Source organism: Neodiprion virginianus, chromosome 2 (genome assembly GCF_021901495.1).
Source record: "Neodiprion virginianus isolate iyNeoVirg1 chromosome 2, iyNeoVirg1.1, whole genome shotgun sequence".
In the NCBI taxonomy this organism is placed as follows: Eukaryota; Metazoa; Arthropoda; class Insecta; order Hymenoptera; family Diprionidae; genus Neodiprion; species Neodiprion virginianus.
The window spans coordinates 13,843,992-13,859,884 of record NC_060878.1 but is presented as its reverse complement, the minus strand read 5'-3'; the positions used below and the strand labels follow the sequence as shown (position 1 = coordinate 13,859,884).

Sequence of the window (15,893 nt, the reverse complement as noted above, 5' to 3'; positions counted from 1 at the left end):
AGGGTACCTAAACAAGTACCTAAAATGACATCGACTCTAAGGTAGAGGAAAGATCGAGTACCTAGCTTGATGCAGGTGCGGACAATTAGCAAACGATGATGGCGACACCGGGGTGAACCAATGATGTCATCGCTTACCCATAATGTCTATACGTATGGATATATGTATACAACGTTTACATGTCCAGAACACGTCATAAAAGGTGGAATCTACGGAGAAAAAACAATCGTCAGGGGCGACGTCGGGGCGGGGGTGGGTGGGGGGGGGCTGGGGTTGGGGTTGGGGGTGGAATGGAGCACGCGGAGTAGAGCAAATCCCACGGCACCCCCACCCTGCAGGCAACTCTGATCAGGGGGATATTTAGTCCGTAGTGCGTACCGGCGTGTAGCGTAGATTCAACCTGGCTATAAAAGCTCACCGTCGGTGCCCCGAGAACGTCATACGCCGGTAGTACATTCAACGGTGCAGAACTCAAATCCCAAGTGACAGAAGACGCGTTTAAGAAGGATTTATCAGAAGCGTGACAGACAACCTGCTATAGAATTCCTTGAAGTATATTTCACATCAAGTTTCGACGTTCAGTGATTATAGTTGATATAGTTTCTTTTTTTAGCAACTAATTTTTTCACTTTTCCGTTTCTTTTTTCCCAACCTGACGTACGGAAGATACAAACTTGCACACAATTCGCGCTGTCGATTTAGTGTAACTGCTGCAACAAACTTTTTTAAGGAAGATATACACAAGGTGGTATAAATTCAAGGTAAGTAACTATCGATATTCGATAAGCGTGTATGCAATATTATATACATTTTATATATATATATGTATATAGATATTTATGTATGGCTCTCGAACTTTGTATTATAGTTCATGAACTGCACTTACCACTTTACACTCGAGTCAACTTCTGTTCACGTTTAGACGTATAGAACTTCCCGGAGTTACCGTACGTAACCACCGTGTGCGAACACCTTATTACTTGAATTGGAATTGGAAACGACTAATTGAACCGCCTCAGACGATGTCGATAACTCGCGGTAACTAATTCTGCGTTGCCCAATTTCGGAAACGGCGGGGGGGGGGGGGGGGGGGGGGGTAGGGAAACGAGGGGATCGGCGGTTTTGAGCCATTCATCTGTATCTCATTAACATTTGACGCCATAGGATCTGGAAGCTTAATAAGGGTTTTAGCGAAGCCCGGTACGTGCAAAGAATCCCCGACAGCGTTAATTATATTCACATGGAAATTCCACGACGCGACGTGAGGAGGTCTAATTAACTCGGTATCCAAATGCGTCTAGGTGCCGCATTCATTTAATGTAAATTGGAGGAAGGATGTTAAGACGGTTTTTGTGATTATTCATTCCTTTTCGAAACCTGCGTAATGTACTTGTAGCGAAGGGATATCCCGGCAATTTAAGGAAGTTTCGTACCTTTGGGGACGGTGATACCAAAACAGTGACTTTATCGTGCTCGTATTTGTGTGGATAGTTAAATTTTTGAGTAATCAATTGCTTCCATCAACGAATTGGTCGAATTGATTTTTTCGATTAACGAATGTTGACTCCTTGATGGAAAAAATTCCTGGCGTACTTAGATTGAGTTCTCTTTTTGAACCGACTGAATTACAAGGAGCAAACGTATTTCACGGCCGATGAACCTCCGTAACCACAGCATCACGTCGAAATTAATAAACTTGCGAGCAGAACTGGCCTTCATCATTATCGAACTTTGATTCGTTTTGTTTGCATTTTCCTTCACCCAACTGCCAGCGGTAAATGATTTCAGTTTTGAATCCTTCTCGTGGATATGCACTGTAGAAATATCAATCATTTGTCACGCAATTGATGCAGCACGAGATATGTGTCATTACTAGTACACCGGATGGCCGCCAAATGTCGCAAGGCATAATATCACTCCCGCGATAAAAGTAGTTTGGAAATTCTACCAGACTCTGAAAACTTTGTTCACAAGATCAGACCAGAATCCATTCGGTGCTTTTTTAGCATTGATTGGCCTGTTACATTCTTACAACTAGTGTCGAATAAATGCGCTTTAACAAACGTGAACGGTTAGTGGAAAGGTTGATAAGCAATGTTTTGAATGTTTCCAACAAGTATAAATTGAGGATATAATTTTACCCCCACTTCAATGCTTACTAATGTCAAAATAACATTTCAACTCGACGATTTGGTTTCTTTTGTTGATAATTATACCTGTGCGGACGAAATGGACAATGAAGAGATTCCCAAAATTGTTCCGAAGATAAGTGAGTAAATATTATAACGAGAGCAGAATTTCAAAGCTTCCACAGTTTCGAAACTTAAACATCCCAGAGTCGCTTTCGAGCTGTTAGACTTCGCTAGTCTCGCACCTTGTCAACTTAGTCACGAATTTCCATTCATTTTCATTGTCCCCTTGTGAATTTCGCAAGATAACTTCGAGTAAAGCGTTGTTTTATTTATATCCAAATAGCTGGACTGTTTCCATGTTGGTATATGATAATGAATTTTGTTTATTATTCAATTTTTTCTCTCTATCATCCAAGGGGCAATTTTCTCATACAAGCAGCGTTTCAACTTGAGATGTTTTCTGTTTGGCGGACAGCTTGACGGATGATTTTCGTATCGTATTTTTACACCTTTGCATTTTCACCAAGAGGTCTCCTCAACGTATTTCGCAGTATTCAAATATTTACACTCGCTGTATAAAGACTCGTGAGAAAATCAGCAGAGTTGGTTTACACTCGGGTCCATCCTAAATTGTTATACAATTTACGTAATTATAAAATTCATTTAATATTCCTTGTTTTTGCATATTCCACCATCGTATCCATCCTCATTTTTAACCCGTACCTACAGTGTCGACTGGATGATGTAAAATACATCATCGTCATTTTCTCGTGCAACATGCCGCCAGTGGTTCACAAAAACCTACTACGGATTAGCCAATTTATTTCAGGGTAATGAATTATTTCTACATTCGAATTGTGAAAATATTGCTTGATAACATTGTTGTCGTCTTATCGGAACATTGAAAAGTTCAGTAATTATACGTACCGTAGGGTCGGATCACTACTTTGGTCTTTGGTTAGACAAAAAAAAAAACAACTCTTTTCATTAATTTCGATACGAAATTGTTACACATCGAGTATTCATCAGATTATAATATTCAAAAGCTACGCAGAATTTTTTGCAAATATAAGAATTACAATCAAAAGTTTAAATATCGATGCTTGATTTCAAATCGTTTGAAAATAGTCGAGAATCTAGTAGATTCTTTCGATTTCACTCAGCGATGGTTCGTTTTATTCAGAAGATTATTTTTTACAAAGTCACTGAAACAAACTTTTATTCACTAGTCAATTCAATATTACCATTAATATCGATCGTAATCAGTAACGGTGCAATTTTGTCAAATTAAATCTTTAACAATGCCAACATCGTAAAAAAAAAGTTTTGTTCCCTTTTCGTTTCTTCAGAACTTGGGGGAAATAAATAAATTCGAAAGATTCGCCGCTGATTGAAAATACAGAGTTGAAGGCGGTAGAATTTCAATTTCTTCATTCGTATACCAAGGAGATCAGGTTTAATAAAAATGTTACCATTATAATGTTCACCCTCGATTTTCACGCACCATGCTCCGTTGACCCGCAGGGATTCGCGTCGTTTGACGAATACCGCGCGTCGCGTAAAGGGAAATCAAGAAAATAAAATCTAAATCGTGTGCCGTTGGAGTAGGGAAATTTTCCGATCAAATAAAACGCGTTATACCATCGTTTGAACGCTCGACGACGCAGGTTCCGGGAGATTCGATTTCCATCTTGAATTATCTGTGCTACAACAGAGTGAAAACCGTTGCTTCTCATGTCGCACTAATCTTATATTACTGCAATTACGACTACCGTGTGTGTACCTATTAAATTTCGATAATCCCTCTATCGTCATTCTCCGTCGCGACTCTTATCAACGAAATCACCATCATCACGGAAGCTATATACGTATATTATGTATATGTATGTAACACGCCCTTGTATACGTGATATATGACAAAATTTATTGGCCTATATAATATGTAAGGATGTTATCCACGTGATGAAAAAATTTATTACTTCATGGATTTACTTATATCCGACACCCCCGCACATCTGCGTACGGCAAGCGTGTATTACGACTAGTTATTCTTCATTCGAGTATACCGACATACCCCGTCTACTTGATTAATCGCGTATAATACAGTAACCGGGAATTGACGAGTATAACGTGATCGAGAATTATGCGGAATAACTGCAGAACGGTGATTGAACATCGGTAAAATATCGAACAAGGAGGGGAAAAAATTCGCTCAAGGGTCGGTTCAATCACATCGCGTCGGCAATGTGCTTTATGGGAATGATCAAAACCGTCCTGCGGCACTGTCGTTTAACGGCCATTACCGATTTCCGGACAGAAATTGTTAGATCACAGCCCCTTGGTTTTGACGCGTTGGGAATTTTAATTATTAAACGTCAGGCTCAGCTCAAGAGCAAGAACGGATGGGTTGATAATTGCAAACAATATTATGGCGGGATTTTTGAATAATTGATTACTTTGGGTTATATGGTATACATCGCACGTGGCTTGATAATGGAAATGATTTCTTCCCTGCTGCACGACACTCACATCCGTTTAATACCTGATACGATGCTAATCCGACCTTCCATCAAGTTCTCAAATAATAAATTCCACCTGCGAGAATACCCCGGCCTGTCGCGTTGGCAGATATTGGAAAATCAGGGGAAATGTTTATCAAAAACGCAGAAAAATGTCCATCTTTTATAAATGATTTCCCAGAATCAACGAAAACCTAAATTTCTTCAACATTTGTCCGTGTCTTGCAAGTCAATTATAATTTCTTGTCTACAGGAATATATGAATAAATTTTCAAAACTTTGACACAGGCCCTTATTTCCGCGAAATTCAAATATTTATCTGTCCAGAACCTTGGTGCAAAACGAAGATGTTTGACGAAGTCGGTTTTTTTGAGAGAGAAAGTGAAAAAAAATAGACGCTACGGGCTCATTAATTAAGAACATAATTTAAATGCTTTGAGTGATTCATTTGGCGTAATTCAGTTGAATACTTTTACTGATTCTAACCAAACAACACCGGCCGTCCCAGTATTTTCTTTCAAGAAAATTATCCACCTGCAGATAATTATAATTTATTTGTTCAAACTCAATCTTTTTCTCTTGGTGGGCAGCTTGAATCGGTAATTCACCGTTACTTTCAAAGGGGCTTTTAGTACGACCAATTTCAAATCGTATCCAAAGCCAATTGACGAGGAATACGTAGCTTGATTCATTTTATTAGTTCGTCGATCAAGTTAGCTGGATAACCCAGCAATTGTACGCCCAACGAACAAATTGATTTATTTCGATACGGAGCTAGTTATATACATGGTATATCATATATTTGTATCAAATAAATATACATCGCATCGGATATATTAATGTCGGATTGAAAAAAGAATTGAACTCTTAATTCTGATATTTTTACTCAATTTTTTTTACTTTTTTTCCACTGCATATCATCGATTATATCTTACCAACTTTTGGTTCGACTGATTACGCGAACTTCAGAAATCTGAACCAACCATGCAAATCACATGATAATGTCTTTGAATGTATTCACCTGTCACGCAATAACTTTTGAAGTTGATAAATTGTAGATCAGTGGCCGGTTGGACGGTGTCGTATTTTAGTGTAAATAATTTTCATAGATATGACTGATCGATAAAGAACATAAATATATGTTTCAGGAGCGTTTTGTTACTAAACGTGCAGAAGAAAATATCTTTTTTAAATTTCTCCCTTCGAGTAATATGTCCCCATGCATGAACGGAGAGCAAAGCTTATTTCTCGAGGATAAGAGATACGAATGTATTTCTCCTATGTGAATGCAATATATATGTATACAAGCGGAAGTATTTTTATTATTCCCCGTGAGCTCCTCGTGCATGACGCAATGCAACACAATAATGCGGGAAAATGATGGAAGCAAACCGATGCGTTATAAATGCGAGTTCAATATTGATATACCTTATACCTATGCAGTCGCGCTTGCTTACCGTCCTCCATAGGTATATACGGGTAAATATTCCCCGGTATTTGTGAGTTGTGGGGAAACTTTTCTCGCACAATAGTGATCCAATCTTGCTTGGTAGTCGAGGCTTTTCGATTCTTATACCGGTAGAACGTCAGATACAACATCTGCATCAATAATCCCTGACTTTTTGTCATGGACGACTTTGGTTTGCGATGCATGAGGAATTCCTTAGCGTTTTTTGCATAATCGGTCTTTTTGACGCGCAATTTTGTCGACTAATACTCGATTCTTGAAAGCTTGAAATAATTTTTTGATTAGTTTATACGGTTCATAAATACACTGAAAACTTGGGGCTTTGCTGGATAAAATAGCCCGACATATTTTGTCGTAATATACCCATGTCAAATAGGGTGTATTGTACTGAAACCGATAGCCTACCAAAAATTAAATGAAAATTTTAAATGTCTTTCCCCGTGGCGTTATTGATAAGATTAGTTAAACACGCGAACCATTCAACCGATAAAATTAGCCTACCGTGTTACTGTATCAAACCCTAACATTTTGACGATGAGCGTAGATAAGAGCATTCGTAAATTGCAATCGCCACCTGATAGGTAGTATCAGGACGTTGGGAAAATGGATTTTGTTTTGATTGTGTTCATCGATTCGAATAATAAAATAATAAGATTTTGTTTGCAGACCAGAAGTTTGTTCATAAAAAAGTTATTTTTTTCAGTTACAATTAATTAAAAGACTGAATACTCATAAAGTAATAATTTTTCGAATTACTTATTTTGACAGAGAGAAGCGTTGTGCAAATTTTTTTCTTTGACTCACATCGGTGTCTTAAAAGATTAAACGAATTCCTAATTTTTCAAACCTAGAGATATTTGTACGGAGTTGGCTACAGTGTAAATGAATACCAGACTGGCGTACAGCGTTGCCAACCTATAATACGAATATTTCTTTAAGTAGCATCAAAACAATCCTTTAGATTTCTTATTTAGGTGGCACCACAATAACTCTACATTTCTCAAGATTGATGTTTAACGGTATTGAAACTGAATAAATACAGGAATACATAATATATTTCATTTTTCCTTTATATAAATAACATGGACAATTTTTCTAGAAAATATATGTAATGATAATTACTGAACGAGGTAACACAGACAGATTTATATACTACAATCTGAATTCTAAGTATACAGATATTAGGAAACTTTTATTTATATAATATGTTTTTATCTTCAATATCTAGGACCACCAACTTGTAAAATAAGTACGTTTGCAAGTTGCATACGCTACGTAAGCGGTGCATATGTTTTCAGGAGCTTCGCCAAAAGGTTGATATCTAGTCTGTTGATTCGATTTCTGCATCACTCTTGACATTTCGTTAAAGATTATTAAGACTTCCATCAGACTCTGGGGCCTAAAAGACTAATTTGTCACTTGATAAGGTAACGAAGTTTTTATTTTTCTTGGAAAGGACTCCAACTTTCTTACGTACAACACAGTTTCTTGAAAAGTTGGCATTACTGCGGTACGGGCTCACACATGAATGATTCACAAGGTTACTTTTGTCGCGAGAAAGGCAGCATCTCGCGGTGATCGCAAGAGGCAGAGAAGCTGCACCTAACGACCAAAGATCCAGTAATGCAGCGCGCGGAAGTCTGTCATCGTCAGCAGCAAGCTCTTGGCTTGTGTCAGTCGATGCACGTATATGAAAACAATATGCATAGGTATAAAGTCTCTGAAGTTACGACGCAGCATGTACATGTTGACAGAGTTGAATGAAGGAGGCCAGAATAACTGCAAAGTTTGTTCCGTGTAAAGAAATCCTTTGTCGTGTCCAGCGTTGCAGCGTAAACATTATCATACTTATTATATTGGCTGATATAACAAGGTGGATAAAGAAAATCAGACAAAAATAACCATCTCTGGAGGTTTAAGCGAGAATTGGCATCGTGACGCCGGCGGCTTTGGATTATCCGGAAAAGTAATTCACACGGCGTTGATACACGGCGTAACGTCGGTGTATTAAAAGGGTCTTTGTTGCTTTATTGCCCGAGTTCAATCTTGCACGAATACGTTATGTGCACATTTTATCCTCCGAACTGCAGACGATACCGGTACGTGGAAGCGAAAACCCGTAAACCCGCCGGATGTATAAGCTTAAAGTAGGCAACGCGCGACTTTTCGCCCTGATTTCTCGGCGCGCAATTATACGGATAATTAAAGTATACTCTAACGAACTGAAAACTCCTGACGCGCCAAGATGTTCCTGTGCAGCCTTGGAATAGTACGTCATTCTAAAATCTCGCCATTCTTGAATTTAGCAATTCTGACTTGCAACTTTGGCCGAGACAAGTTGTTAACCACTGCTACATTCCCAATTTCTGAGTACATAGTCTGTAGTAAGCAGAGAAATGAATTAGCTGCAGTTTTTCTCCATAAGTTGACGTAATTTTCCCAGCAATAACAAAGTTTATAATTTCACAGGCAATATTTCTACTTGCGTGTGCCGATGTGTTTCAGTTTCGAATTAAATTCAAACTTTTTGCATACTGCACGCGAGAAAAAATTTGAACGATATTTCATACAGCGTGGATTTTGCGGTCGTCGGACGGATTCACGGCATGATCTAGCGTTCCCAATTAATCGCGGTGAGCCGAAATACGAAAGTGTGGAAATATTTTCTCCCGTGATCTGATTCGAAAATTCGACGAAGAACGTGCCATGTTTTCGGCGGAAACGAGGTCAGCTAGTGGTTTGAAACGTTGTTGAAACAGGGAATACGGTGAGCAGCTACCATAAGCTTAACAATCAACTCTAATTGAGTTGGGTACATGTGTTTGGGAATTAATAATCCAAATTTAAGCTTCGATGTCCGGATTATTTCGGAGATCCTCGGTGATTGGAACATATTCCAAACGTTTTAAAGGACGAACCATTTGGTGCAGGATTTGATGCGACGCGCCCGTGCAATGCTTCAAGGTAAATTAAGCCGAACGGCGCATCTCCACCCTCCGTGAAAATATCTTTCCCCTGGATTAACGCGACGGTGCCACTCGGAGTGCAAATGCACACATTGACCCTACAAGCCAAGAACTAATACAAATAACAACTTGGAGCAACGACTCGGCTCACTTTAGTCATATTTTACACCTAATAACACGACCAAGTGCAGTACCATGAACCCGTTATTTACACGAATTTGAATAACGGTGCAATTTTTTTTCATTTTTAGCCTCGTCACGGTACACTTGTCAATTACATTTATATCGAAGCCGGTGCATTTATGTACGTAGTTTCATTTCATTTATACTCCTTTTCATCTGCACCGCGTTCATGGCCATTATGTATGTATAATTATGTCCCAAACCAAAGTGTAACACAGTCGAGCTCACCCGTGCTTCTTCATCGAAGCATCATTCAGTCAGCAAAGTCGAAATACTCGGGGCTCATGCGTAATGGTCAAGAGATAATAAGTTTAGTTGTCAGTAGTCCGATCAAAAGGAATTACAAAACTCCTTGTCAATTTATTTTTGAATAGGCGGATAACTATGTTTTCGGTAATCGTTTGTCCGATATAGTCTGCTGATGAAATACGAACGAATAGGCGCACCCGCAGGTCGACGTGTATAATAATGAAAGAAAATAATGATAACAAATTTTAATTTCTTTGTGAAAACGGTTGATAGTCATGAAATTTCTCAGACAACCTTTTGTGACAGCGCAGCGTCGAGATCAAAGCGATAACAAGTTGGTCGCGGTACGTAGGTGGCTTTAACGACATCAACCCTGAGGATATGGTGCAAAATTTTGGGAATTTTGAAATTTCATCATTTCACTCCAGGAACAGTAAATTTATCTCACGTCTCCGACATCAGCGTCAAAGGCGTTCTTGGGCTCGCTGGCCAAAATTCCAGTAATTCTCGGTCCCGCTCCATGAGCCTGCACATTACATACTTGTAGGAAACGTCCGATCTGCAAAGACTGAAATTAATTTTCGATAAAGAATCCCAACATTTCACCCTGACGAGTTGTGTGTGTATTTGAAAGAGTTTCGATGCAAGAAATGCATCATTTTATAGCTTTCCGATACACTTCGACCGAGATTTCCGTGACCGAAATTTACAGGTTACGTAATAAAGAATTTTTTATTCTGATTCGACCCTTCGTAAGTTCTGCTATACTGATTGACCTATAAATTTTCAGGCTTCCCCAAGTTTCACTTGACGCGATCGAAGTCACATCGATGTATATAATACCAACACAAATCTAACAATAAGTGCCACTCCGTCGTGTTGTTCGTTATGGCATTCGTTAATTAGTTCAACATCGAGTTCTCCCCGGTAGCCGTATACCTATGTATGTACATATATATACGTACACAATAAACCTGTGTAGGACCGAAATATAATTGTCCCAAAGGGTGGTAAAACGTTAATTGAAAAACGGGTAGAAGTTTATGGCACTAATTTTCGTCGAGAAATTCAACGATGATATAGGTAGGATGAATTTCGTTTCTCCACGAACCCTTGACAAGTTATTGCGGTTTCAAGAACCGAACTTGCAAGCTATACCAAAAAGAGCGAGTTCCGTGAAAAGATCGATCCCCGGTGATCTGAAATACCGAGCGAAATGAACTGAATTTTCATACAAATTAGGGATATGCGAATAATTCGAAACCACGAGCAATCCGATACGAATTAAATTATCCGAATTTCTTGAATCATGTTCTCGAAACCGCGAATTTTCGAATCTTATTTTACATATATCTGTTACAAAATATGCGAACGATGTTGGAATCTCGCATATGCGGAAATTCTACGTTTTTTTTTTTTTTTGTTTGAGTTAATTATTATTTTAGTATGATTTCTCTAATATCTGAACTTCTTCAATTAAATTCGCATTTATTTGTTTTTCAAATAAAAATTTTTTCATTACTTTAAAAATAATGCAGTTATTTTCCTATCAACAATAATTTTGGCAGCTACACCTTTCAATTGACTAGGTACTTTTGAATCAAGAAATATAAAATGGAGATTTCTAGGTTTTATCCGAATAAATTGAATAAATTGAATTATGTATCAGTTACTGGAATAATACGAAATGTTGTATTTACTCGATTATTCGATTCGATTTTCGAATTGATTAATGTAATTTGCATAGTATAGTGTACACTGCGAATCCAAATATCAAACATAAAGTATAATGTACATCGTCAGGGTTTCCTGTCAGTGATGAAAGTGCCCACGAAACTTGAGACTAATGAAGTTGAGGTGGGCACAAAGATTGTAGACATAGTTGTGGTGGACTCGGGGAGGGAGAATTGCGCTATAGCGTGATGATTGTGAGTTTGCTCATCTTGCGGATGGAGGGGGGCGTGATGGATGTGGATGAACGAACGACGCTAAACAGGCGGACGGGTGGGTTTGCAGGGTGAGGTATTTCCTGAGCATCGCGAGAGTTTCGAAATCTCAACCACCTGCGATATTTGAATAACGTCATTTCAGAAACGCCACTCTCCGGCCGTCTTCAACCTGCTCCTCATTCCTGCAGAAGCACAAAGAACTGCCTCCTACACTACGGCTGGCCTTTGCTCGAATTTCATGTTGAAGCAGTTGTTGCTTGTTTGCCCTTTCTCATTTATAAGCCTTTGATTCCCGTCCGTGTCTGCAGTTGAGCTTGTCGAGAATGAACATCGACCCGAAACTACAAGTCCCGATGCTAATAAAATTTTCCGAAAAATGATCCCGCACTCTTTATACACTGTTATACCTCTACTGCAGGACATGAGCAACGTGCCAATAACGTTTTCCCCAATTTTCATTTCGATTTACTTTTATTATTTTTCCAGAGTACCTCGTGCGAGATTAAGGAGTTTCTACGCTCAAGAGAACCTCATAACGTGAAATGTCCGTAATCGACGTTCGATTTTTGTGATATTAGTATGTCACAGTAACGTTCCCCAAAAGTTAGGACTCTTTTTATATTTATTTCATGACTTTACCGACTTGCCACGGTATGAAATTTGCCCAACTCTTTGACAATTGCCCTGTATTGCATGTAATTGTTGATAGTACAAGTTTTTCAACTCATGGTCGCGGTTTCGTCTCTTCAAATTGAAGTCTTCATTGTTTTTTTTTTTTTTTCAAACATTTAAAGAGAACTAAGCTCTTGTGCACCGCAGGGGGAGTCTGACTAATTGTCTAAATTGTACTGTTACAAACCTTCATGTGCAATTCGTGTAGTACGAGACTCGCGATTATTGACGCGTAATCGTGAGTGGGAAGTAAACGCTGCATGGCAACTAGAGAGAAGGAATACACGGAAAGAGAGAGTGGAATATAGAGAGAGCGCAGGAGAGCGAGAGAGAGAGAGAGAGGAAGGTATTGGTGTTTTGCTCCTGCAGCGGCTATTAGTTGTCACTTAGGCCCAGCAATCGAATGGTAATGGGGAATTGATGGAAGAAAAATTGACGGATATTTATTGCTGCGAAAGTTCTCGCTATCGTAATTGTATGCGTATAAGCAAATAATGTCTGCAAAATGTCAAAAAAGCATCGTCCATATTTAAGTGACTAAAGAAAAAACTCGCTATGCTGTACACGCTGAGTAGGTACTGCAACAGTATGCAAGTGAAACAAGTTTGAACTAACCAATTCTTTCATTATTGCAGACTAACCGTTCCGGCGTTTGCGATCATCCAACACAGAAAATGTTTCTAGTCAACTTTCTTGCGGCAGCCTCTGTGATCGGCATCGTGCAATCCGCCCCAACATCGACGTATCGAAGAAGAGACGAGCTGGCCGATCGTCCAGAGTTGCTCCTCTTTAACCAAATTCACGCACTTGAGGTAAGCCGAAGTAACGACAGCCGACTCGGTAGTGTCACTCAATATTGCGTTGTCTTTATGTCGTAACGGGAAACCGAGCGAACCTAATACAATCAATTTCGAAGAATCGATTTTTACGTTCAATTTACTCATGTATACGGCGTAACGGATATGGTACCATTCTCTTGCTCGACGGGATCATTGATACGCCGATGATATTATATCGTATAAAGAATAACTAAACTGAAGAAATAATCCGCATTGAAGCAAAGCAAAATATTAAGTGCATAGATTGCCTCCTTCTTCTCGATCACCAATCCCAAGGATTGATAAGACAGGTTATCCTAGCAGAGAGATACAGCGTAGCTGGTAATGTCTTTGTAGCTAGTATTGCGGTCACAAAATCTGGTTTGACTGCCATTACATCCGACGTCTACGTCCTGAGGATCTGATCTCTTGATCCTCTGCTAATCGCGGAAATGAAGATTTGCACTTGTTGATGTTGCAAACTCGATTCTGCACACAAGTGATATTGAATGCTACATGCATATCACATTCTTGTGGACAACAAGGAGAACAAAAATTATACCTGAACATTTACTCGAGTCACTAAAGAAAGTAATCGGAAATAAACGATCAATCCCTTTCCTACTAATTAGTAATCGAGTAGCGTATACGTACTGGTTTTGGCCACCTTTGTACCCGTTGTGGCCATCGTTTAATGGACTTGTGGTCATATTCATTACATTTAGTCTGAGGTTACGGTCACAAATGGTACAGGTGTTCTGATCTTCGTGAATACCAAATTTCAAGTAACACACTGTACCAAGTATTAAAAACGTAGTCAAAGTCGGGCTTAAGTTATGAATCTAGTATAATTAAAGAGGTTAAAAGTCAGTGAGGTAAATGTAGAATTTCGTGAAGGTAGCCCCAAATGGTACATCTAACGTAAGTCGAGGGGCAATAGCGAGCATAAGCTGAGAGAGCACTGACAAATGTTTCAGGAGGCGGATTTGGGTGAATCGGATTCAGGACGAAGTGTCGGAGCAGCGCGCATCAAGAGGCTGGGTTCCCTGTCGATAGTGAATCCTCTGGACGTTCTGAGAGAGCGTGTAATCCTCGAATTGACGCGCAGGAAGATGCGCCAGAACCAGAAACAGGTCGACGCAAATAGACGAATCATGCAGTCGATTGGAAAACGCGCGATCACCGACGCAGTCCAACTGAACTCGAACGAAGATTCCGATCCGGCCGGCTTCATGTCCTCAAAGGCAGATGATTTTCTCTACTCCTATCGCATTCCTGAAACTGATCTTGCACCCGAAGATCGCTCAGGTCAGCAACACCGGCAGCATCTTGCCTCCGACAGAGGCACGGAAAGGCAACAGGCTTGGGAAGCTTTGCAGGAATCAGAATCCGACCAAACGCGAAGAGTAAGTGCTGGATGATAGAAAGAAAGGAAACGGTGAATTTTAACAGACTGATTGGTCGACTGTGCGTGCGCAAAATAATTATTATACTCTATTGGTCAACGAGATCATATTGCGGCAATATTCTAGTCTGCAAAGCAGGAGAGGCAACTTACTCGAAACGGAGTAGGAGACTTCAAACTCACCTTCCTTAAAGGGTAACTTATAAGCTTACATCAACTCTTCAATATCTGTCTAGCCTAAAGAATTTCGCATCTTAATAAAACTTGAGGTGGCCATCCTGCATAAAAAGATGACAAATTTCGCGCGCGCGCAGTTGGATGCTCAATCGGCTAGGTAAAAGTTACATCATTTCCTCTCAGTATGTGTGGACGTTGAGTTTCTATAAGCTCTATGTGTGTGATGGAATAAACATGGAATGAAACTTATGCTGGATTTTTCTATTACAGATGGGCAGTGAATTAAGCCTGTTGTAATCATTTATTCCACAATCTCGAAGAAAGATAACTGAATGACAGCTTCGCTTTTTATGTAGCTCTCACTCGGTACAGTTTAGATGTTGCCATTAACGTAGTATCATTTATAATATTCCATTAATCTATATAGAAAAATATAGAGTTACATGTTTGCCAGTTACTCTTTCAGTACAAAATAATATAAAGATAATAAGTTATATACAATTAATCGTCCCTGAAGTATGTGAAAGATTATAAATGTCATACTTACTGTGTGGTAAGTGCCATATTTATGTATGTAATTATTTATTTATTCATTTGTTTATTTATTTATTTATTTTCTTAAATTACAAAATATTAATGATGGGGCAAACAAACAGTATTATGCATTGAGATTTTTCTAAACGAATTTTCCGATCCAAGTGTATTGTAGGGAAACGTAAGAACAGATTATGCAGTCGTACTATTTATCATAGAAAGAGAATCATTGGGAAATTTGAAAATGCTTATGAGACACTCTTTGTGCATCGATGTTAGTGATATATAGAACATATATGATATGAAACACAAGAAGACACATCAGGAGAAATATAAAATACATTATAATATACGAGATATATAATAATTATTAAACCTTGTCTACCACATATTACGAGCATTACTTGTGCCGATAAGAATAGAGTACCAATTTTACAACATTTATTTCCTTCCATATATAATAAAGATGTATAACATATATATTACTGTAGCTTCGCATATGTTGACACAAAACGGACACGTATACACGCACATCTAGACACGACGGCATTCACATAAGCATGCGCAGAGAAACACAAAAATGTATGTTATATACGGATATATCTGAATTATTTAAGAATATTTATACTATTTATTTTAGAGATATAGACTATTTATTTTTTGCCACGAAAGAACGCTTTATTTATTGTTACACGTATGTAAAGACCATTGATTTCCAGTACCTATTTACTAAATCCAATCAAATTAAATTTATTTGTAATAAATTTTGTTTTTAGAATAAAAGTATGAGAATATCCATGCCCAAACAGCCCCAGCCCTCT

General features: G+C 38.8%; 1 protein-coding gene across 2 annotated transcripts; it reads left to right on the top strand.

The window, feature by feature from the left end:
- The first annotated feature begins 395 nt into the window (after positions 1-395).
- Positions 396-15,845, top strand: LOC124298099 (diuretic hormone 44). Of its 2 annotated transcripts, XM_046749699.1 has the most exons (5): positions 396-552; positions 667-761; positions 12,774-12,950; positions 13,934-14,362; positions 14,809-15,845. In XM_046749699.1, the coding sequence occupies exons 3-5, from the start codon at positions 12,813-12,815 to the stop codon at positions 14,833-14,835; spliced, it is 594 nt and encodes a 197-aa protein (XP_046605655.1). In that variant the 5' UTR covers positions 396-552; positions 667-761; positions 12,774-12,812; the 3' UTR covers positions 14,836-15,845. The 2 variants fall into 2 exon arrangements, with proteins under 2 accessions (XP_046605655.1, XP_046605654.1); XM_046749698.1 differs by having other exon boundaries at positions 396-761.
- Positions 15,846-15,893: the final 48 nt, after the last annotated feature.

Excerpts from the sequence above, each read along its gene's own strand:
- LOC124298099 (XM_046749699.1), top strand. The coding sequence starts at position 12,813 with ATGTTTCTAGTCAACTTTCTTGCGGCAGCCTCTGTGATCGGCATCGTG. Across the intron at positions 12,951-13,933 it reads ACCAAATTCACGCACTTGAG|GAGGCGGATTTGGGTGAATC; the intron begins GTAAGCCGAAGT and ends CAAATGTTTCAG. Across the intron at positions 14,363-14,808 it reads AATCCGACCAAACGCGAAGA|ATGGGCAGTGAATTAAGCCT; the intron begins GTAAGTGCTGGA and ends TTTCTATTACAG.